The sequence below is a fragment of the Myiozetetes cayanensis genome, unplaced genomic scaffold (assembly GCF_022539395.1).
Source record: "Myiozetetes cayanensis isolate MyiCay16 unplaced genomic scaffold, myiCay2020 scf800, whole genome shotgun sequence".
Taxonomy (NCBI): domain Eukaryota; kingdom Metazoa; phylum Chordata; class Aves; order Passeriformes; family Tyrannidae; genus Myiozetetes; species Myiozetetes cayanensis.
Genome location: NW_026088076.1, coordinates 783 through 21,060, shown reverse-complemented (window position 1 = coordinate 21,060; position 20,278 = coordinate 783). Strand labels below are relative to the sequence as shown.

General features: G+C 59.7%; 1 protein-coding gene across 1 annotated transcript; it reads left to right on the top strand.

The window, feature by feature from the left end:
• Positions 1–287: 287 nt before the first annotated feature.
• ILVBL (ilvB acetolactate synthase like) lies at positions 288–19,938 on the top strand (the record flags this gene model as incomplete). Its single annotated transcript, XM_050339118.1, has 12 exons — positions 288–323; positions 859–894; positions 1,349–1,384; positions 1,852–2,053; positions 2,901–3,028; positions 6,866–7,004; positions 9,079–9,190; positions 9,844–9,943; positions 13,197–13,294; positions 15,439–15,575; positions 15,673–15,807; positions 19,824–19,938. Coding segments are annotated over 12 exons (1,274 nt in total), but the record flags the coding sequence as incomplete, so codon positions are not given.
• Between the last annotated feature and the right edge of the window lie 340 nt (positions 19,939–20,278).

Below are 20,278 nucleotides of genomic sequence, written 5' to 3'. Positions count from 1 at the left end.
CCCCATGGGGGAAGCTCTGTCACTGTCCCCAAGGGTTGGTGACCCCTCAGGGGGCTCCGTCACTGTCCCCAAGGGTTGGTGACCCCCTGGTGACCCCCTGGTGACCCCCCTGTCCCAGGCTGACCCCAGCAGCCCCCGGCACGGGGGGGAGCTGGTGGGACACTGGGGATGGGGGGGGTTCTGTCACTGTCACTGTCCCCAGGGGTTGGGGAGCTATGTCACTGTCCCTAAGGGTTTGATGACCCCCTGGTGACCCCCTGGTGACCCCCCTGTCCCCTCTGTCCCAGGCTGACCCGGGCAGCCCCCGGCACGGGGGGGAGCTGGTGGGACATTGGGGACAGGGGGGTTCTGTCACTTTCCCCAGGGGTTTGGTGACCCCCTGGTGACCCCCCTGTCCCAGGCTGACCCGGGCAGCCCCCGGCACGGGGGGGAGCTGGTGGAACATTGGGGATGGGGGGGTTCTGTCACTGTCCCCAGAGGTTTTGTGACCCCCTGGTGACCCCCCTGTCCCCCCCTGTCCCAGGCTGACCCGGGCAGCCCCCGGCACGGTGGGGAGCTGGTGGGACATGGGGGACAGGGGGGGTTCTGTCACTGTCCCCAAGGGTTGAGGAGCTCTGTCACTGTCTCCAGGGGTCAATGACCCCCTGGTGACCCCCTGGTGACCCCCTGGTGATCCCCCTGTCCCAGGCTGACCCCGGCAGCCCCCGGCACGGAGGGGAGCTGGTGGGACATTGGGGACAGGGGGGTTCTGTCACTGTCCCCAGGGGTTGGGGGGTTCTGTCACTGTCCCCAGGGGTTGGTGACCCCCCTGAGGGTCATGGGGGGCTCTGGTGACCCCCCTGTCCCCCCTGTCCCCAGGCTGACCCGGGCAGCCCCCGGCACGGAGGGGAGCTGGTGGGACACTGGGGATGGGGGGGCTCTGTCACTGTCCCCAAGGGTTTGGTGACCCCCTGGTGACCTCTGGTGACCCCCCTGTCCCCAGGCTGACCCCGGCAGCCCCCGGCACGGAGGGGAGCTGGTGGGACACTGGGGATGGGGGGGGTTCTGTCACTGTCCCCAGGGGTTGGGGGGCTCTGTCACTGTGTCCAGGGGTCAATGACCCCCTGGTGACCCCCCTGTCCCCCCTGTCCCCAGGCTGACCCCGGCAGCCCCCGGCACGGTGGGGAGCTGGTGGGACACTGGGGACAGGGGGGGTTCTGTCACTGTCCCCAAGGGTTGGTGACCCCTCAGGGGGTTCTGTCACTTTCCCCAGGGGTCAGTGACCCCTCAAGGGGTTCTGTCACTGTCCCCAGGGGTTTGGTGACCCCCTGGTGACCCCCTGGTGACCCCCTGTCCCCCCCTGTCCCAGGCTGACCCCGGCAGCCCCCGGCACGGGGGGGAGCTGGTGGGACATTGGGGATGGGGGGGGTTCTGTCACTGTCCCCAGGGGTTGGGGGGTTCTGTCACTGTCCCCAGGGGTTGGTGACCCCCCTGTCCCCCCCTGTCCCCCCTGTCCCAGGCTGACCCGGGCAGCCCCCGGCACGGGGGGGAGCTGGTGGGACATTGGGGATATTGGCTCTGTCACTGTCCCCAGGGGTCAATGACCCCCTGGTGACCCCTGGTGACCCCCTGTCCCAGGCTGACCCCAGCAGCCCCCGGCACGGAGGGGAGCTGGTGGGACACTGGGGACAGGGGGGGCTCTGTCACTGTCCCCAGGGTTTGGTGACCCCCTGGTGACCTCCTGTCCCCCTGTCCCACTCTGACCCAGGCAGCCCCCGGCACGGGGGGGAGCTGGTGGGACATTGGGGATGGGGGGGGTTCTGTCACTGTCCCCGGGGGTTTGTGACCCCCTGGTGACCCCCCTGTCCCCAGGCTGACCCCGGCAGCCCCCGGCACGGGGGGGAGCTGGTGGCCGAGGTGCTGCGGGCGCACGGGGTGCGGTTCCTGTTCGCTCTGCCGGGGGGTCACATCTCCCCCGTGCTGGTGGCCTGTGAGAAGCTCGGGATCCGCGTGGTGGACACCAGGCACGAGGCCACCGCCGTCTTCGCCGCCGACGCCGTGTCCCGGCTCTCCGGTGAGGGCCCCGACCCTGCTGGGGGGGAATCTGGGGGGGCTTTTGGGGTTCAGGGACCTTGTGGGGTCTCCAAGGTCCTTCCAGGGTGGGGTTTGTCCCCATTTGTCCCACTTTAGGATGGTTTGGGAGCTCTGGTGGGGTCAGGACAAGGAGGTGACCCCATGGCCAACATCTCCAAAGGGTGGAGGGTTTGGGGTGTCCCACCCTGGGAGGTGGAGGGTTTGGGGTGTCCCACCTTGGGGGGTTCCTGGTGAACCAAGGAGGGTTTGGGGACTTTGTGGGTGTCCAAGGTCCTTCCAGGGTGGGGTTTGTCCCTGTTTGTCCCACTTTAGGATGGTTTGGGAGCTCTGGTGGGGTCAGGACAAGGAACTGACCCCCATGGCCAACATCTCCAAAGGGTGGAGGGTTTTGGGGTGTCCCACCCTGGGGGGTTCCTGGTTGACCTGAGAAGGTTTCAGTGGCTTTCTGGGTGTCCAAGGTCCTTCCAGGGTGGGGTTTGTCCCACTTTAGGATGGTTTGGGATCTCTGGTGGGGTCAGGACGATGAGGTGACCCCTTGGCCAAGGCCTGCCCCGTGGGTGGAGGATTTTGGGGTGTCCCACCCTGGGGGGTGGAGGATTTTGGGGTGTCCCACCCTGGGGGGTGGAGGATTTTGGGGTGTCCCCCCTCTCTCTCCTCCCGTTGACCCCAGAACCCACCTTGTCGCTCCCAAAGATCCTTCCAAGGTGTTTTTTCCCCCCCACCTTGGATCAAACTCACCCCCTTGGCTCCCCCCCCTCAATAAAAGGGGGTGCACAGGACCCCCTCCCAGCCTGGTTTTGTCCCCCCCTCTCTCCTCATCCCCCCAGGTGTCATCGGCGTCGCCGCCGTCACCGCCGGCCCCGGGGTCACCAACGCGGTGACGGCCGTGAAGAACGCCCAGATGGCAGAGTCCCCCCTGCTGCTGCTGGGGGGGGCGGCAGCCTCGCTGCAGAAGGTGGGAACACCCCCCAAAAAACACCCCCCCCTCCAAAAAAACCCAGCACCCCTAAAAAACACCCCCCAGAAAAACACCCCCCAAAAACCCACCACCCCTAAAAACACCTCCCAAAAAAAAAACCAAACCCCCAGGAGGTGACACCGAGGGTGGGAGGGGACATCGAGGGGGTGGGAGGGGGCTCAGTTTGGGGTTAAACTGGGCTGGTTTGGGGGCTCAGTTTGGGGTTAAACTGGGCTGGTTTGGGGGCTCAGTTTGGGGTTAAACTGGGCTGGTTTAGGGGGTCAGTTTTGGGTTAAACTGGGCTGGTTTGGGGAGTCAGTTTGGAGTTAAACTGGGCTGGTTTGGGGGCTCAGTTTGGGGTTAAACTGGGCTGGTTTGGGGGCTCAGTTTGGGGTTAAACTGGGCTGGTTTGGGAGCTCAGTTTGGGGTTAAACTGGGCTGGTTTGGGGGCTCAGTTTGGGGTTAAACTGGGCTGGTTTGGAGCTCAGTTTGGGGTTAAACTGGGCTGGTTTGGGGGCTCAGTTTGGGGTTAAACTGGGCTGGTTTGGGAGGCTCAGTTTGGGGTTAAACTGGGCTGGTTTGGGGGCTCAGTTTGGGGTTAAACTGGGCTGGTTTGGGGGCTCAGTTTGGGGTTAAACTGGGCTGGTTTGGGGGCTCAGTCTGGGGTTAAACTGGGCTGGTTTGGGGCTCAGTTTGGGGTTAAACTGGGCTGGTTTGGGGGCTCAGTTTGGGTTAAACTGGGCTGGTTTGGGGAGTCATTTTGGGGTTAAACTGGGCTGGTTTGGGGGGTCAGTTTGGGGTTAACTGGGCTGGTTTGGGGGCTGTTTTGGGGTTAAACTGGGCTGGTTTGGGGGGTCAGTTTGGGGTTAAACTGGGCTGGTTTGGGGTTCAGTTTTGGGTTAAACTGGGCTGGTTTGGGGGCTCAGTTTGGGGTTAAACTGGGCTGGTTTGGGGGCTCAGTTTGGGATTAAACTGGGCTGGTTTGGGGCTGAACTGACCCAGTTTGGGGCTCCCAGGGCAGTTTTGGGTCCAGAGCTGCTCCGGGTGGTCCCAGACGCATTTCCTGGCACGGCAGATCCCGGGATCCCGGGCTTTGTGTCCTGGCCTGGCTGATCCCAGCCTGGCTGATCCCGACCTGGCTGATCCCAACCTGGCTGATCCCGACCTGGCTGATCCCGCTGTATCCCGACTGATCCCAGCTGTGTCCCCAATGTCCCCCCAGGGCCGGGGGGCTCTGCAGGACATGGAGCAGCTGTCCCTGTTCTGCACCCTGTGCAAGCTGATCCCAGCTGATGCTGCTGTATCCCAGCTGATCCCAGCTGATCCCAGCTGATCCCGATATCCCAGCTGATCCCAGCTGATCCTGGCTGTATCCTGGGATCCTGGCTGTATCCCAGCTGGATCCCAGCTGTATCCTGGGATCCTGGCTGATCCCAATATCCCATCTGTGTCCCCCAGGGCCGGGGGGCTCTGCAGGACATGGAGCAGCTGTCCCTGTTCCGCACCCTGTGCAAGCTGATCCCGATATCCCAGCTGATCCCAGCTGATCCCAGCTGATCCCAGCTGATCCCAGTATCCTGTCTCTCTCCCCCCAGGGCCGGGGGGCTCTGCAGGACATCGAGCAGCTGTCCCTGTTCTGCACCCTCTGCAAGCTGATCCCGATATCCCAGCTGATCCCGATATCCCAGCTGATCCCAGCTGATCCCAGCTGATCCCAGCTGATCCCAGCTGATCCCAGCTGATCCCAATATCCCATCTGTGTCCCCCAGGGCCGGGGGGCTCTGCAGGACATCGAGCAGCTGTCCCTGTTCCGCACCCTGTGCAAGCTGATCCCGATATCCCAGCTGATCCCGATATCCCAGCTGATCCCAATATCCCAGCTGATCCCAATATCCCAGCTGATCCCAGCTGATCCCAATATCCCAGCTGATCCCGATATCCCAGCTGATCCCGATATCCCAGCTGATCCCAATATCCCAGCTGATCCCAATATCCCAGCTGATCCCAGCTGATCCCAATATCCCAGCTGATCCCGATATCCCAGCTGATCCCAGCTGATCCCAGCTGATCCCAGGATCCCAGCTGATCCCAGCTGATCCCAGGATCCCAGCTGATCCCAGCTGATCCCAATATCCCAGCTGATCCCAGGATCCCAGCTGATCCCAGCTGATCCCAGTATCCTGTCTCTGTCCCCCAGGGCCGGGGGGCTCTGCAGGACATGGAGCAGCTGTCCCTGTTCCGCACCCTGTGCCAGCTGATCCCGATATCCCAGCTGATCCCAGCTGATCCCCATATCCCAGCTGATCCCAGCTGATCCCGATATCCCAGCTGATCCCAGCTGATCCCCATATCCCAGCTGATCCCAGCTGATCCCGATATCCCAGCTGATCCCAGCTGATCCCAGCTGATCCCAGCTGATCCCAGCTGATCCCAATATCCCGTGTCTCTCCCCCAGGGCCGGGGGGCTCTGCAGGACATGGAGCAGCTGTCCCTGTTCCGCACCCTGTGCAAGCTGATCCCGATATCCCAGCTGATCCCAGCTGATCCCAGCTGATCCCAGCTGATCCCAGTATCCTGTCTCTCTCCCCCCAGGGCCGGGGGGCTCTGCAGGACATCGAGCAGCTGTCCCTGTTCTGCACCCTCTGCAAGCTGATCCCGATATCCCAGCTGATCCCGATATCCCAGCTGATCCCAGCTGATCCCAGCTGATCCCAGCTGATCCCAGCTGATCCCAGCTGATCCCAATATCCCATCTGTGTCCCCCAGGGCCGGGGGGCTCTGCAGGACATGGAGCAGCTGTCCCTGTTCCGCACCCTGTGCAAGCTGATCCCGATATCCCAGCTGATCCCAGCTGATCCCAGCTGATCCCAGCTGATCCCAGCTGATCCCAGCTGATCCCAGTATCCTGTCTCTGTCCCCCAGGGCCGGGGGGCTCTGCAGGACATGGAGCAGCTGTCCCTGTTCCGCACCCTGTGCAAGCTGATCCTGATATCCCAGCTGATCCCAGCTGATCCTGATATCCCAGCTGATCCCGATATCCCAGCTGATCCCGATATCCCAGCTGATCCCAGCTGATCCCAGCTGATCCCGATATCCCAGCTGATCCCGATATCCCAGCTGATCCCGATATCCCAGCTGATCCCAGCTGATCCCGATATCCCAGCTGATCCCGATATCCCAGCTGATCCCAGCTGATCCCAGCTGATCCCAGCTGATCCCAATATCCCATCTGTGTCCCCCAGGGCCGGGGGGCTCTGCAGGACATGGAGCAGCTGTCCCTGTTCCGCACCCTGTGCAAGCTGATCCCAATATCCCAGCTGATCCCAGCTGATCCCAGCTGATCCCAGCTGATCCCAGCTGATCCCAGCTGATCCCGATATCCCAGCTGGATCCCAGCTCTATCCCAGCTGATCTCAGGATCCCAGCTGATCCCAGCTGATCCCAGTATCCCATCTCTCTCCCCCCAGGGCCGGGGGGCTCTGCAGGACATCCAGCAGCTGTCCCTGTTCCGCACCCTGTGCCAGCTGATCCCGATATCCCAGCTGATCCCAGCTGATCCCAGCTGATCCCGATATCCCAGCTGTATCCTGGCTGTATCCTGGGATCCCAGCTGATCCCAATATCCCGTGTCTCTCTCCCCCAGGGCCGGGGGGCTCTGCAGGACATGGAGCAGCTGTCCCTGTTCCGCACCCTGTGCAAGCTGATCCCGATATCCCAGCTGATCCCAGCTGATCCCGATATCCCAGCTGATCCCAGCTGATCCCAGCTGATCCCAATATCCCAGCTGATCCCGATATCCCAGCTGATCCCAGGATCCTGTCTCTATCCCCCCAGGGCCGGGGGGCTCTGCAGGACATCGAGCAGCTGTCCCTGTTCCGCACCCTGTGCAAGCTCTCGGTGTCCGTGGGGGCCGTCAGGGACATCGTGCCCACCCTGCGCGGGGCCATCGCCACGGCCCAGAGCGGCACCCCCGGTGAGGACCCCAAAAATACCCCGGGGAGGGGGGGAACCCAAAAATAACCCCGGGGGGAACCCAAAAATAACCCCGGGGAGGGGGGGGGAACCCAAAAATAACCCCGGTGAGGACCCCAAAAACAACCCCGGTGAGGACCCCAAAAATACCCCGGGGAGGGGGGGAACCCAAAAATAACCCCGGGGGGAACCCAAAAATTACCCCGGGGGGGACCCCAAAAACAACCCCATGGAGGGGGGGACCCCAAAACAACCCCATGGAGGGGGAACCTAAAATAACCCTGGGGGACCCTAAAATACCCTGGGAGGGGGAACCCAAAAATACCTCGGGGGGGACCTCAAAAACAACCCCGGTGAGGCACCCCAAAAATACCCCGGGGAGGGGAGGAACCCAAAAATAACCCCGGGGGGGACCCCAAAAACAATCCCATGGAGGGGATGGACCCCAAAAACAACCCCATGGAGGGGAGGGGAACCCAAAAATAACCCCATGGAGGGGGGAACCCAAAAACAACCCCATGGAGGGGGGGGGAGGGGAACCCAAAAAACAACCCCATGGAGAGGGGGGACCCAAAAACAACCCCAGGGGGGAGGACCCCAAAACAACCCCGGTGAGGCACCCCAAAAATACCCCGTGGAGGGGGGGGACCCAAAAATAACCCCGGTGAGGCACCCAAAAACAACCCCATGGAGGAGAGGGGACCCAAAAACAACCCTGATGGGGGGACCCCAAAAACAACCCCATGGAGGGGGGAACTCAAAAACAACCCCATGGAGGGGAGGGGACCCCAAAAACAACCCCATGGAGGGGGGAACTCAAAAACAACCCCGGGGGGGAGGGACCCCAAAAACAACCCCATGGAGGGGGGGAACCCAAAAACAACCCCATGGAGGGGATGGACCCCAAAAACAACCCCAGGGGGGGACCCCAAAAACAACCCCGGGGGGGACCCCAAAAACAACCCCATGGAGGAGAGGATGGGGGGACCCCAAAAACAACCCCATGGAGGGAGGGGACCCCAAAAACAACCCCAGGGGGGGACGGGACACCCAAAAAACAACCCCATGGAGGGGGGAACTCAAAAACAACCCCATGGAGGGGAGGGGGAGCCCAAAAAAATACCCCATGGAGGGGGGAGGGGAACCCAAAAACAATCCCATGGAGGAGGGAATGGACCCCAAAAAAGAACCCCATGGTGGGGAGGGGAAACCAAAAATTACCCCAGGGGGGTACCCCAAAAACAACCCCATGGAGGGGAGGGGACCCCAAAACAACCCCGGGGGGGGATCCCAAAAACAACCCCATGGAGGGGAGGGGACCCCAAAAACAACCCCAGGGGGGACCCCAAAAACAACCCCATGGAGGGGAGGGGACCCCAAAAAAAACCCCATGGAGGGGGGACCCCAAAAACAACCCCAGGGGGGGAGGACCCCAAAAAATACCCCATGGAGGGGGGGGGACCCCAAAATCAACCCCATGGGGTGGGGGGACCCCAAAAACAGCCCCGGGGGGGTTGGGGACACCCTAAAAAATACCCCGGCGGGGAACCCCAAAAACAACCCCATGGAGGGGGGAACCCCAAAAAACAACCCCATGGAGGGGAGGGGACCGCAAAACAACCCCATGGAGGGGAACCCCAAAAAACAAACCTATGGGGAGGGGATGGGGAGAGGACCCCAAAAAACAACCCTATGGAGAAGGGAACCCAAAAAAACTCCCCATTTTGGGGTTTGAGGAGGTTTTGGGGTCCGAGGAGGTTTTGGGATTTCAAGGAGGTTTTGAGGAGGTTTTGGGGTTTGAGGAGGTTTTGGGGTCTGAGGAGGTTTTGGGATTTCAAGGAGGTTTTGAGGAGGTTTTGGGGTTTGAGGAGGTTTTTGGGGTCCCGAGGAGGTTTTGAGGAGGTTTTGGGGTTCTGAGGAGGTTTTGAGGAGGTTTTGGGGTTCTGAGGAGCTTTTGAGGAGGTTTTGAGGAGGTTTTTGGGGTTTTGAGGAGGTTTTGAGGAGGTTTTGGGTTCTGAGGAGGTTTCTGGGGTCCCGAGGAGGTTTTTGGGGTCACTTCACCCCAATTCTGGCAGGCCCCGTGTTCGTGGAGCTCCCCATCGACGTCCTCTACCCCTTCCACGTGGTGCAGAAGGAGCTGGGGGGGGCCCGGAGCCCCCGCGGGCTGAGGGGGAAGGTCCTGAACTGGTGAGAACTGGGGGAAACTGGGCTGGGTTAAACTGGGCTGGGTGAAACTGGGCTGGACTGGGGGAAACTGGGCTGGGTTAAACTGGGCTGGGCTGGGGAAAACTGGGCTGGGTTAAACTGGGCTGGTTTGGGGGCTCAGTTTTGGGGTTAAACTGGGCTGATTTGGGGGCTCAGTTTGGGGTTAAACTGGGCTGGTTTGGGGGTCAGTTTTGGGTTAAACTGGGCTGGTTTGGGGGCTCAGTTTTGGGTTAAACTGGGCTGGTTTGGGGGTCAGCTTTGGGTTAAACTGGGCTGGTTTGGGGCTCAGTTTTGGGTCAAACTGGGCTGGTTTGGGGCTCAGTTTGGGTTAAACTGGGCTGGTTTAGGGCTCAGTTTGGGTTAAACTGGGCTGGTTTGGGAGCTCAGTTTTGGGGTTAAACTGGGCTGGTTTAGGGAGTCAGTTTTGGATTAAACTGGGCTGGTTTAGGGGCTCAGTTTTGGGTTAAACTGGGCTGATTTGGGGGCTCAGTTTGGGGTTAAACTGGGCTGGTTTGGGGGCTCAGTTTGGGGTTAAACTGGGCTGGTTTAGGGAGTCAGTTTTGGGTTAAACTGGGCTGGTTTGGGGGCTCAGCTGAGCCCATCTGGGGGGTCCCACCCCCCAATTTCCTCTCCAGGTACCTACAGAACTACCTGCACAATCTGTTTGCGGGGGCCTGGGAGCCCCGGGCCGTCACCCCCCTGCCCATCACCGTCCCCCTGCCCACCCAGGACCAGGTGGGGCCTCGGGGGGAACCCCCAGGGGGGGATTTGGGGGGGTCTGGGGGTGGGAAAGTCGTGGGATGGGGGGTGGGGGAAGTTTGGGATTGACCAGGTGGGATTTGGGGGACCCTGCTGGGGAAGGAGGGGGTTTGGGGGGTCTGTAGGTGTCAGGGGAGGGTTGGGATTGACTGGGTGGGATTTAGGGTGTTGGGGGATTTGGGGATCAGCTGGGTGGGGCTTGGGATCGGCTGGGTGGGATTTGGGGGTCTGTGGTGTCATGGGAGGGGTTTGGGATCAGCTGGGTGGGATTTGGGGGTTGGGGGGGATTTGGTATCGACCAGGTGGGATTTGGGGGACCCTGCTGGGAAGGGGGAATTTGGGGGTCTGGGGTGGGAAAGTCATGGGATGGGGGGTGGGAAGTTTGGGGTTGGCCAGGTGGGATTTGGGGAGTTTGGGATTGGCTGGGTGGGATTTGGGGGCGTTGGGGGTGGGATTGGCTGGAGTGGGATTTGGGGGTTTGGGATGTGCTGGGTGGGATTTGGGGGCCCTGCTGGGGAAGGGGGTTTGGGGGGTCTGTGGTGTCGTGGGGGGGTTTGGGATTGGCTGGGTGGGATTTGGGGGTTTGGGGGTTTGGGATCAGCTGGGTGGGATTTGGGGGCCCTGCTGTGATGGGGGCTGGGAGGGTCTGTGGTGTCATGGGGATGGTTTGGGATTGGCTGGGTGGGATTTGGGGGAGCCCTGCTGGTGATGGGGGGATTGGGGGTGTCTGTGGTGTCATGGGAGGGTTTGGGATCAGCTGGGTGGGATTTGGGGGGTTGGGGGTTGGGATCGGCTGGGTGGGATTTGAGGGGGTTGGGGGATTTGGGGGCCCTGCTGCGGATGGGGGGAGTTTGGGGGTCTGTGGTGTCATGGGGGGATTTGGGATTAGCTGGGTGGGATTTGGGGGCCCTACTGGGGAAGGGGGGATTTGGGGGGTCTGTGGTGTTATGGGGGTGGTTTGGGATCAGCTGGGTGGGATTTGGGGGGCTTGGGGGGTTTGGGATTGGCCAGGTGGGATTTGGGGGCCCTGCTGGGAAGAGGGGGTTTGGGGGTCTGTGGTGTCATGGGAGGGTTTGGGATCGGCTGGGTGGGATTTGAGGAGTCTCTGCCAGATGGAGGGGGTTGGGGGTCTGTGGTGTCATGGGAGGGTTTGGGATCAGCTGGGTGGGATTTGAGGGGGTTGGGGGCATTTGGGATCAACCAAGTGGGATTTGAGGGGTTGGGGGATTTGGGATCAACTAGAGTGGGATTTGGGGGACCCTACTGTGATGGGAGGGGTTTGGGGGGTCTGTGGTGTCATGGGAGGGTTTGGGATTGGCTGGGTGGGATTTGGGGGCCCTGCTGTGATGGGGGGATTTGGGGGGTCTGTGGTGTCATGGGAGGGGTTTGGGATTGGCTGGGTGGGATTTGGGGGATTGAGGGGGTTGGGATCGGCTGGGTGGGATTTGAGGGGTTGGGGGGGCATTTGGGATCAGCTGGGTGGGATTTGAGGGGGCTGGGGATTGGGGATCTGCTGGGTGGGATTTGAGGGGTCTGGGGGGATTTGGGATCAACCAGGTGGGATTTGGGGGGCCCTGCTGTGATGGGGGGATTTGAGGGGTCTGTGGTGTCATGGGAGGGGTTTGGGATCGGCTGGGTGGGATTTGGAGGGTTGAGGGGGTTTGGGATTGACTGGGTTGGATTTGGGGGCCCTGCAGGGGAAGGGGGAGGTTTGGTGGGGGGTTGAAGGTGGGATTTGGGGAGGGTTGTGGGATTGGGGGTGGGGCAGGTTTAGGATTGGCTCACTGAGCCAGGTTTAGGGTTAATCCAGGCTGTTTTTGCAGGTCCAGCGCTGTGCTGAGCTCTTAAGCCGGGTTTAGGGGCTGTTAAACCGGGTTTAGGGGCAGTCTGAGCCAGGTTTAGGGTTAATCTGGGCTGTTCTATCCAGGTCCAGCGCTGTGCTGAGCTCTTAAGCCGGGTTTAGGGGCTGTTAAACCGGGTTTAGGGGCTCTTAAGCCGGGTTTAGGGTTAATCTGGGCTGTTTTTTCCAGGTCCAGCGCTGTGCTGAGCTCTTAAGCCGGGTTTAGGGTTAATTTGAGCTGTTTTATCCAGGTCCAGCGCTGAGCTGAGCTCTTAAGCCGGGTTTAGGGGCAGTTTGAGCCGGGTTTAGGGTTAATGCAGGCTGTTTTTAACAGGTCCAGCGCTGTGCTGAGCTGTTAAGCCGGGTTTAGGGGCAGTCTGAGCCGGGTTTAGGGTTAATCTGGGCTGTTTTTTCCAGGTCCAGCGCTGTGCTGAGCTCTTAAGCCGGGTTTAGGAGCTGTTAAGCCGGGTTTAGGGGCAGTCTGAGCCGGGTTTAGGGTTAATTTGGGCTGTTTTATCCAGGTCCAGCGCTGTGCTGAGCTCTTAAGCCGGGTTTAGGGGCAGTCTGAGCCGGGTTTAGGGTTAATTTGAGCTGTTTTTTCCAGGTCCAGCGCTGTGCTGAGCTGTTAAGCCGGGTTTAGGGGCAGTCTGAGCCGGGTTTAGGGTTAATCCAGGCTGTTTTTTCCAGGTCCAGCGCTGTGCTGAGCTCTTAAGCCGGGTTTAGGGGCTGTTAAACCGGGTTTAGGGGCAGTCTGAGCCAGGTTTAGGGTTAATCTGGGCTGTTTTTTCCAGGTCCAGCGCTGTGCTGAGCTCTTAAGCCGGGTTTAGGGTTAATCCAGGCTGTTTTTTCCAGGTCCAGCGCTGTGCTGAGCTCTTAAGACGGGTTTAGGGGCAGTCTGAGCTGGGTTTAGGGTTAATTTGAGCTGTTTTTTCCAGGTCCAGCGCTGTGCTGAGCTCTTAAGCCGGGTTTAGGGGCAGTCTGAGCCGGGTTTAGGGTTAATTTGGGCTGTTTTTCCAGGTCCAGCGCTGTGCTGAGCTCTTAAGCCGGGTTTAGGGGCTGTTAAGACGGGTTTAGGGGCAGTTTGAGCCGGGTTTAGGGTTAATCCAGGCTGTTTTTTCCAGGTCCAGCGCTGTGCTGAGCTCTTAAGCCGGTTTAGGGCTGTTAAGCCGGGCTTAGGGGCAGTCTGAGCCGGGTTTAGGGTTAATTTGGGCTGTTCTATCCAGGTCCAGCGCTGTGCTGAGCTCTTAAGCCGGGTTTAGGGGCCGACTGAGCCGGGTTTAGGGTTAATCCAGGCTGTTCTATCCAGGTCCAGCGCTGTGCTGAGCTCTTAAGCCGGGTTTAGGGGCAGTCTGAGCCGGGTTTAGGGTTAATTTGAGCTGTTTTATCCAGGTCCAGCGCTGTGCTGAGCTCTTAAGCCGGGCCTCCAGGCCCCTGGTGCTGCTGGGCAGTCAGGCCTTGCTGCCCCCGACCCCGGCCGAGGAGCTGCGGTGAGGCCGGACTGGGTTAAACTGGGTTAAACTGGGCTGGACTGGGCTGGGTTAAACTGGGCTGGACTGGGTTAAACTGGGTTAAACTGGGCTGGGCTGGGCTGGGCTGGGTTAAACTGGCCTGGGCTGGGTTAAACTGGGTTAAACTGGGCTGGGCTGGGCTGGGCTGGGTTAAACTGGCCTGGGCTGGGTTGAACTGGGCTGGGTTGGGTTGAACTGGGCTGGACTGGGTTGATCTGGGCTGGGCTGGGTTAAACTGGGCTGGGCTGGGTTAAACTGGGGTGGACTGGGCTGGGCCGGGCCAGGCCGGGCTGGGCTGGGTTAAACTGGGTGGACTGGGTTAAACTGGGCTGGGTTAAACTGGCCTGGATTAAACTGGGCTGGGCTGGGTTGAACTGGGCTGGACTGGGTGCAACTGGACTGGTTTGGGACATAGGAACTGGTTTGGGACCACTTGGAGCCAGTTTGGGGTCAAACCGAGCCAGTTTGGGGCTGAACTGAGTCCATTTTGGGGCCCCAAATGGGGCCAGTTTGGGACCCCAAATGGGGCCAGTTTGGGACTCCAAATGGGACCAGTTTGGGACCCCAAATGGGGCCAGTTTGGGACTCCAAATGGGACCAGTTTGGGACTCCAAATGGGGCCAGTTTGGGACTCCAAATGGGACCAGTTTGGAACCCCAAATGGGACCAGTTTGGAACCCCAAATAGGGCCAGTTTGGAACCTCAAATAGGGCCAGTTTGGGACCCAAAATGGGACCAGTTTGGGACTCCAAATAGGGACAGTTTGGGACTCCAAATGGGGCCAGTTTGGAACCCCAAATAGGGCCAGTTTGGGACTCCAAATGGGGCCAGTTTGGGACCCAAAATGGGACCAGTTTGGGACTCCAAATAGGGACAGTTTGGGACTCCAAATGGGGCCAGTTTGGGACTCCAAATGGGGCCAGTTTGGGACCCAAAATGGGACCAGTTTGGGACTCCAAATAGAGACAGTTTGGGACTCCAAATGGGACCAGTTTGGGACTCAAATGGGGCCAGTTTGGGACCCAAAATGGGACCAGTTTGGGACTCCAAATAGGGACAGTTTGGGACTCCAAATGGGACCAGTTTGGAACCCCAAATGGGGCCAGTTTGGAACCTCAAATAGGGCCAGTTTGGGATCCCAGAGGGGGCCAGTTTGGAGCCCCAAACTCAGCTACTCTGGGGCTACACTGAGCCACTTTGGGGCCAAACTGAACCAGTTTGGAATCCCAAACCAAACCAGTTTGGGACCAAATGGAGCCAGTTTGGAGCCCCAAACCAAACCAGTTTGGGACCCAAAATGGGACCAGTTTGGAACTCTGACTGAGCCCATTTGGGCCACAAACCGAACCAGTTTGGAACCCCAAACCAAACCAGTTTGGAACCAAACCAAACCAGATTGGGGCCAAACTGAGCCAGTTTGAGACCCCAAACTGAGCCAGTTTGAGACCCCAAACCAAACCAGTCTGGGATCAAATGGAGCCTGTTTGGAGCCCCCAAATGGAGCTGCTTTGGAGCCCCAGACCAAACCAGTCTGGGACCAAACCGAGCCAGTTTGGAGACCCCAAACCAAACCAGTTTGGGACCAAATGGAGCCAGTTTGGATCTCCAAACCAAACCAGTTTGGAGCCCCAGACCAAACCAGTCTGGGACCAAACCGAGCCAGTTTGGAGCCCCAGACCAAACCAGTTTGAGACCCCAGACCAAACCAGTTTGAGACCAAACCGAACCAGTTTGACACCCCAAACCAAACCAGTTTGAGACCCCAAACCAAACCAGTTTGAGACCCCAAACCAAACCAGTTTGAGACCCCAAACCAAACCAGTTTGAGACCCCAAACCAAACCAGTCTGGGACCAAACAGAGCCAGTTTGGAGACCCCAAACCAAACCAGTTTGGGACCAAATGGAGCCAGTTTGGAGCCCCAAACCAAACCAGTCTGGAGCCCCAGACCAAACCAGTTTGGGATCAAACCGAGCCACTTTGGATCTACAAACCAAACCAGTTTGGATCCCCAAAACAAACCAGTTTGAGACCCCAAACCAAACCAGTTTGGACCCCAAACCGAACCAGTTTGGGCCCAAACCGAGCCAGTTGGGGTTCCCACTGACCCCCCCCTGTCCCCAGCTCGGCACTGGAGGCCCTGGGCACCCCCTGTTACCTGGGGGGGGCTGCCCGGGGGCTGCTGCCCCCCGAGAGCCCCCTGGTTCTGCGGCACCGGCGGCGCGAGGCCCTGCGGGACGCTGACCTGGTGCTGCTCGCAGGTACGGGGGGTGGAGGGGGGAAAAGGGACCCCAGGGGGGTCCTGAGGGGGTGCTGGTGGTCCCTGAGCCCCCCACCATCACGTCTGACCCCTCCAAGGCACGGTGTGCGATTTCCGCCTCTCCTACGGGCGCCTCTTCGGCCGCGGCGCCGCCGTCGTGGCCGTGAATCGAGAGCGGGAGCAGCTGCTGCGGAATGCGGGAGTGTTCTGGAACCCAAAACTGGCTGTGCAGGGTGAGGGAGCCCCTAAAACACCCCAGAGACCCCCAGGGCGTCTTCTGGAGCCCAAAACTGGCTGTGCAGGGTGAGAGACCCCAAAAACACCCCCAAAACACCCCAAAACCCACCCAGAAACTCCCAGGGCATCTTCTGGAGCCCCAAACTGGCTGTGCAGGGTGAGAGAGCCCCAAAAACACCCCAAAACCACCCAGAGACCCCCAAAACCACCCCAAAACCACCCCAAAACCACCCAGAGACCCCCAGGGCGTCTTCTGGAGCCCAAAACTGGCTGTGCAGGGTGAGAGAGCCCCCAAAAACCCACCCAGAGACCCCCAGGGCGTCTTCTGGAACCCCAAACTGGCTGTGCAGGGTGAGAGACCCCCCAAAACCACCCCAAAACCCACCCAGAGACCCCCAGGGCGTCTTCTGGAACCCCAAACTGGCTGTGCAGGGTGAGAGACCCCCCAAAACCCACCCAGAGACCCCCAGGGCGTCTTCTGGAACCCCAAACTGGCTGTGCAGGGTGAGAGACCCCCCAAAAACACCCCAGAGACCCCCAGGGCGTCTTCTGGAACCCAAAACTGGCTGTGCAGGGTGAGAGACCCCCAAAAACCCACCCAGAGACCCCCAGGGCGTCTTCTGGAACCCCAAACTGGCTGTGCAGGGTGAGAGACCCCCAAAAACACCCCCAAAACCACCCAGAAACCCCCAGGGCGTCTTCTGGAGCCCAAAACTGGCTGTGCAGGGTGAGAGAGCCCCTAAAACACCCCAAAACACCCCAAAACCCACCCAGAGACCCCCAAAACCACCCCAAAACCACCCAGAGACCCCCAAAACCCACCCAGAGACCCCCAAAACACCCCCAGGGCGTCTTCTGGAACCCCAGACTGGCTGTGCAGGGTGAGGGACCCCCCAAAAACACTCCCAAAACCCACCCAAACTCCCCCAGGGCGTCTTCTGGAACCCCAGACTGGCTGTGCAGGGTGAGAGACCACCCAAAAACACCCCAGAGACCCCCAAAACCACCCAGAGACCCCCAGGGTGTCTTCTGGAGCCCAAAACTGGCTGTGCAGGGTGAGGGACCCCCCAAAAACACCCCAAAACCCACCTAGAGAGCCCCAAAACCCACCCAAACCCACCCAGAAACCCCCAGGGCATCTTCTGGAATCCCAAACTGACTGTGCAGGGTGAGAGAGCCCCCAAAACCACCCCAAACCCACCCAGAAACCCCCAAAACCACCCAGGGTGTCTTCTGGAACCCCAGACTGGCTGTGCAGGGTGAGAGACCCCCAAAACCCACCCAGAGACCCAAAACCACCCCCAAAACCACCCAGAGACCCCCAAAGCCACCCCAAACCCACCCAGAGACCCCCAGGGCGTCTTCTGGAACCCCAAACTGGCTGTGCAGGGTGAGAGAGCCCCAAAAACACCCCAAAACACCCCAAAACCCACCCAGAGACCCCCAAAACCACCCCCAAAACCACCCAGAGACCCCCAGGGCGTCTTCTGGAACCCCAAACTGGCTGTGCAGGGTGAGAGACCCCCAAAACACCTAAACTCCCCCAAAACCACCCTAGTGCGTCTTCTGGAACCCCAAACTGGCTGTGCAGGGTGAGAGACCCCAACACCCCAAAACACCCCAAAACCACCCAGAGACCCCAGGGCGTCTTCTGGAACCCCAAACTGGCTGTGCAGGGTGAGAGAGCCCCCAAAACCCACCCAGAGACCCCCAAAACCACCCCAAAACTCCCCCAGGAACCCCAAACTGGCTGTGCAGGGTGAGAGCCCAAAACACCCCAGACCCAAACACCCCAAAACCACCCAGAGACCCCAAAACCACCCCAAAACCACCCAGAGACCCCCAAAACTCCCCCAGGGCGTCTTCTGGAGCCCAAAACTGGCTGTGCAGGGTGAGAGACCCCCCAAAACCACCCCAAAACCCACCCAGAGACCCCCAAAACCCACCCAGAGACCCCCAGGGCATCTTCTGGAACCCCAAACTGGCTGTGCAGGGTGAGAGACCCCCCAAAACACCCCAAAACCCACCCAGAGACCCCCAAAACACCCCAGGGCGTCTTCTGGAACCCCAAACTGGCTGTGCAGGGTGAGAGAGCCCCCCAAAACACCCAAAACCCCCAAAACACCCCCAAAACCACCCAGAGACCCCCAGGGCGTCTTCTGGAACCCCAAACTGGCTGTGCAGGGTGAGAGAGCCCCCAAAACCACTCCAAAACTCACCTAGAGACCCCCAAAACCCACCCAAACCCACCCAGAGACCCCCAGGCGTCTTCTGGAACCCCAAACTGGCTGTGCAGGTGAGGGACCCCAAAGCACCCAAAACCACCCAGAGACCCCCAAAACACCCCCAGGGCGTCTTCTGGAACCCCAAACTGGCTGTGCAGGGTGAGAGACCACCCAAAACACCCCAAAACCACCCCAAAACCACCCCAGAGACCCACCCAAAACCCACCCAGAGACCCCAGGCGTCTTCTGGAACCCCAGACTGGCTGTGCAGGGTGAGAGAGCCCCCAAAAACACCCCCAAAACACCCCAAAACCCACCCAAAACCACCTCAAAACCCACCCAGAGACCCCCAAAACACCCCTGGGGCGTCTTCTGGAACCCCAAACTGGCTGTGCAGGGTGAGGGACCCCCCAAAACACCCCAGAACCCACCCAGGGACCCCCCAAAATCACCCAGAGACCCCCAAAAACACTCAGAGACCCCCCCAAACCACCCAGAGACCCCCCTCAAAACCCACCCAGAGATCCCCAGGAGACCCCCAAATCCCACCCAGAGACCCCTGAAACACCCCCAAACCCCTGCCCAGAGACCCCTGGATCACTGAGAGACCCCCACCCACTGAGACCCCCACCCAGAGACCCCCGGGGGTGTGATGAGTTTGGAGGTCTCAGCAGGGTGTGTGATGAGTTTGGGGGTCTCAGCAGGTTTGGGGGTCTCAGCAGGGGGTGTGATGAGTTTGGGGGTCTCAGCAGATGTGATGAGTTTGGGGGTCTCAGCAGGCGTGATGAGTTTGGGGGTCTCAGCAGAGTTTGAGGTCCAGCAGGTGATGAGTTTGGGGGTCTCAGCAGGGGCTGTGATGAGTTTGGGGGTCTCAGCAGGGGTGTGATGAGTTTGGGGGTCTCAGCAGGGGGTGTGATGAGTTTGGGGGGGTCTCAGCAGGTGATGAGTTTGGGGGTCTCAGCAGGGGCTGTGATGAGTTTGGGGGTCTCAGCAGGGGTGTGATGAGTTTGGGGGTCTCAGCAGGGTGATGAGTTTGGGGGTCTCAGCAGGGGTGTGATGAGTTTGGGGGGTCTCAGCAGGGGGTGTGATGAGTTTGGGGGTCTCAGCAGGGGCTGTGATGAGTTTGGGGGTCTCAGCAGGTTTGGGGGTCTCAGCAGGTGATGAGTTTGGGGGTCTCAGCAGGGGGTGTGATGAGTTTGGGGGTCTCAGCAGGGGCTGTGATGAGTTTGGGGGTCTCAGCAGGGGGGGTGTGATGAGTTTGGGGGGTCTCAGCAGGTGATGAGTTTGGGGGTCTCAGCAGGTGTGATGAGTTTGGGGGTCTCAGCAGGTGATGAGTTTGGGGGTCTCAGCAGGGGGTGTGATGAGTTTGGGGGTCTCAGCAGGTGATGAGTTTGGGGGTCTCAGCAGGTGATGAGTTTGGGGTCTCAGCAGGTGATGAGTTTGGGGGTCTCAGCAGGGGGTGTGATGAGTTTGGGGGTCTCAGCAGGTTTGGGGGTCTCAGCAGGGTGTGAGATGAGTTTGGGGGTCTCAGCAGGTGTGTGGGGTCTGCAGTCCAGCAGGGTGTGATGAGTTTGGGGGTCTCAGCAGGTTTGGGGGTCTCAGCAGGGTGTGAGATGAGTTTGGGGGTCTCAGCAGGTTTGGGGGTCTCAGCAGGGTGTGAGATGAGTTTGGGGGTCTCAGCAGGTGTGATGGGGGTCTCAGCAGGGGTGTGATGAGTTTGGGGGTCTCAGCAGGTGATGAGTTTGGGGGTCTCAGCAGGGGGGTGTGATGACTTTGGGGGTCCCCAGGTGACCCCGCCTCGTTCGTGCTGGCCCTGGCTCGGAAGCTCCAGGGATTTTCCTGCCCCCGGGAATGGCTGGAAACGCTCCGGGAGAGGGAGAGGGAGAAGGAGGAGGAGAACAGGTGAGAGAGGGATGGGATGGGATGGGATGGGATGGGATTGATGGGATGGGATAGAGATAGAGATGGGATGAGATGAGATAGAGATGAGATAGAGATAGAGATAGAGATGAGATAGAATGAGATGAGATAGATAGAGATAGAGATAGAGATGAGATAGAGATAGAGATAGAGATAGAGATAGAGATAGAATAGAGATAGAGATGAGATAGAGATAGAGATAGAGATAGAGATGAGATAGAGATAGAATAGAGATAGAGATAGGATGAGATAGAGATAGAATGAGATAGAGATAGAGATAGAGATAGAGATAGAGATAGAGATAGAGATAGAGATAGATAGA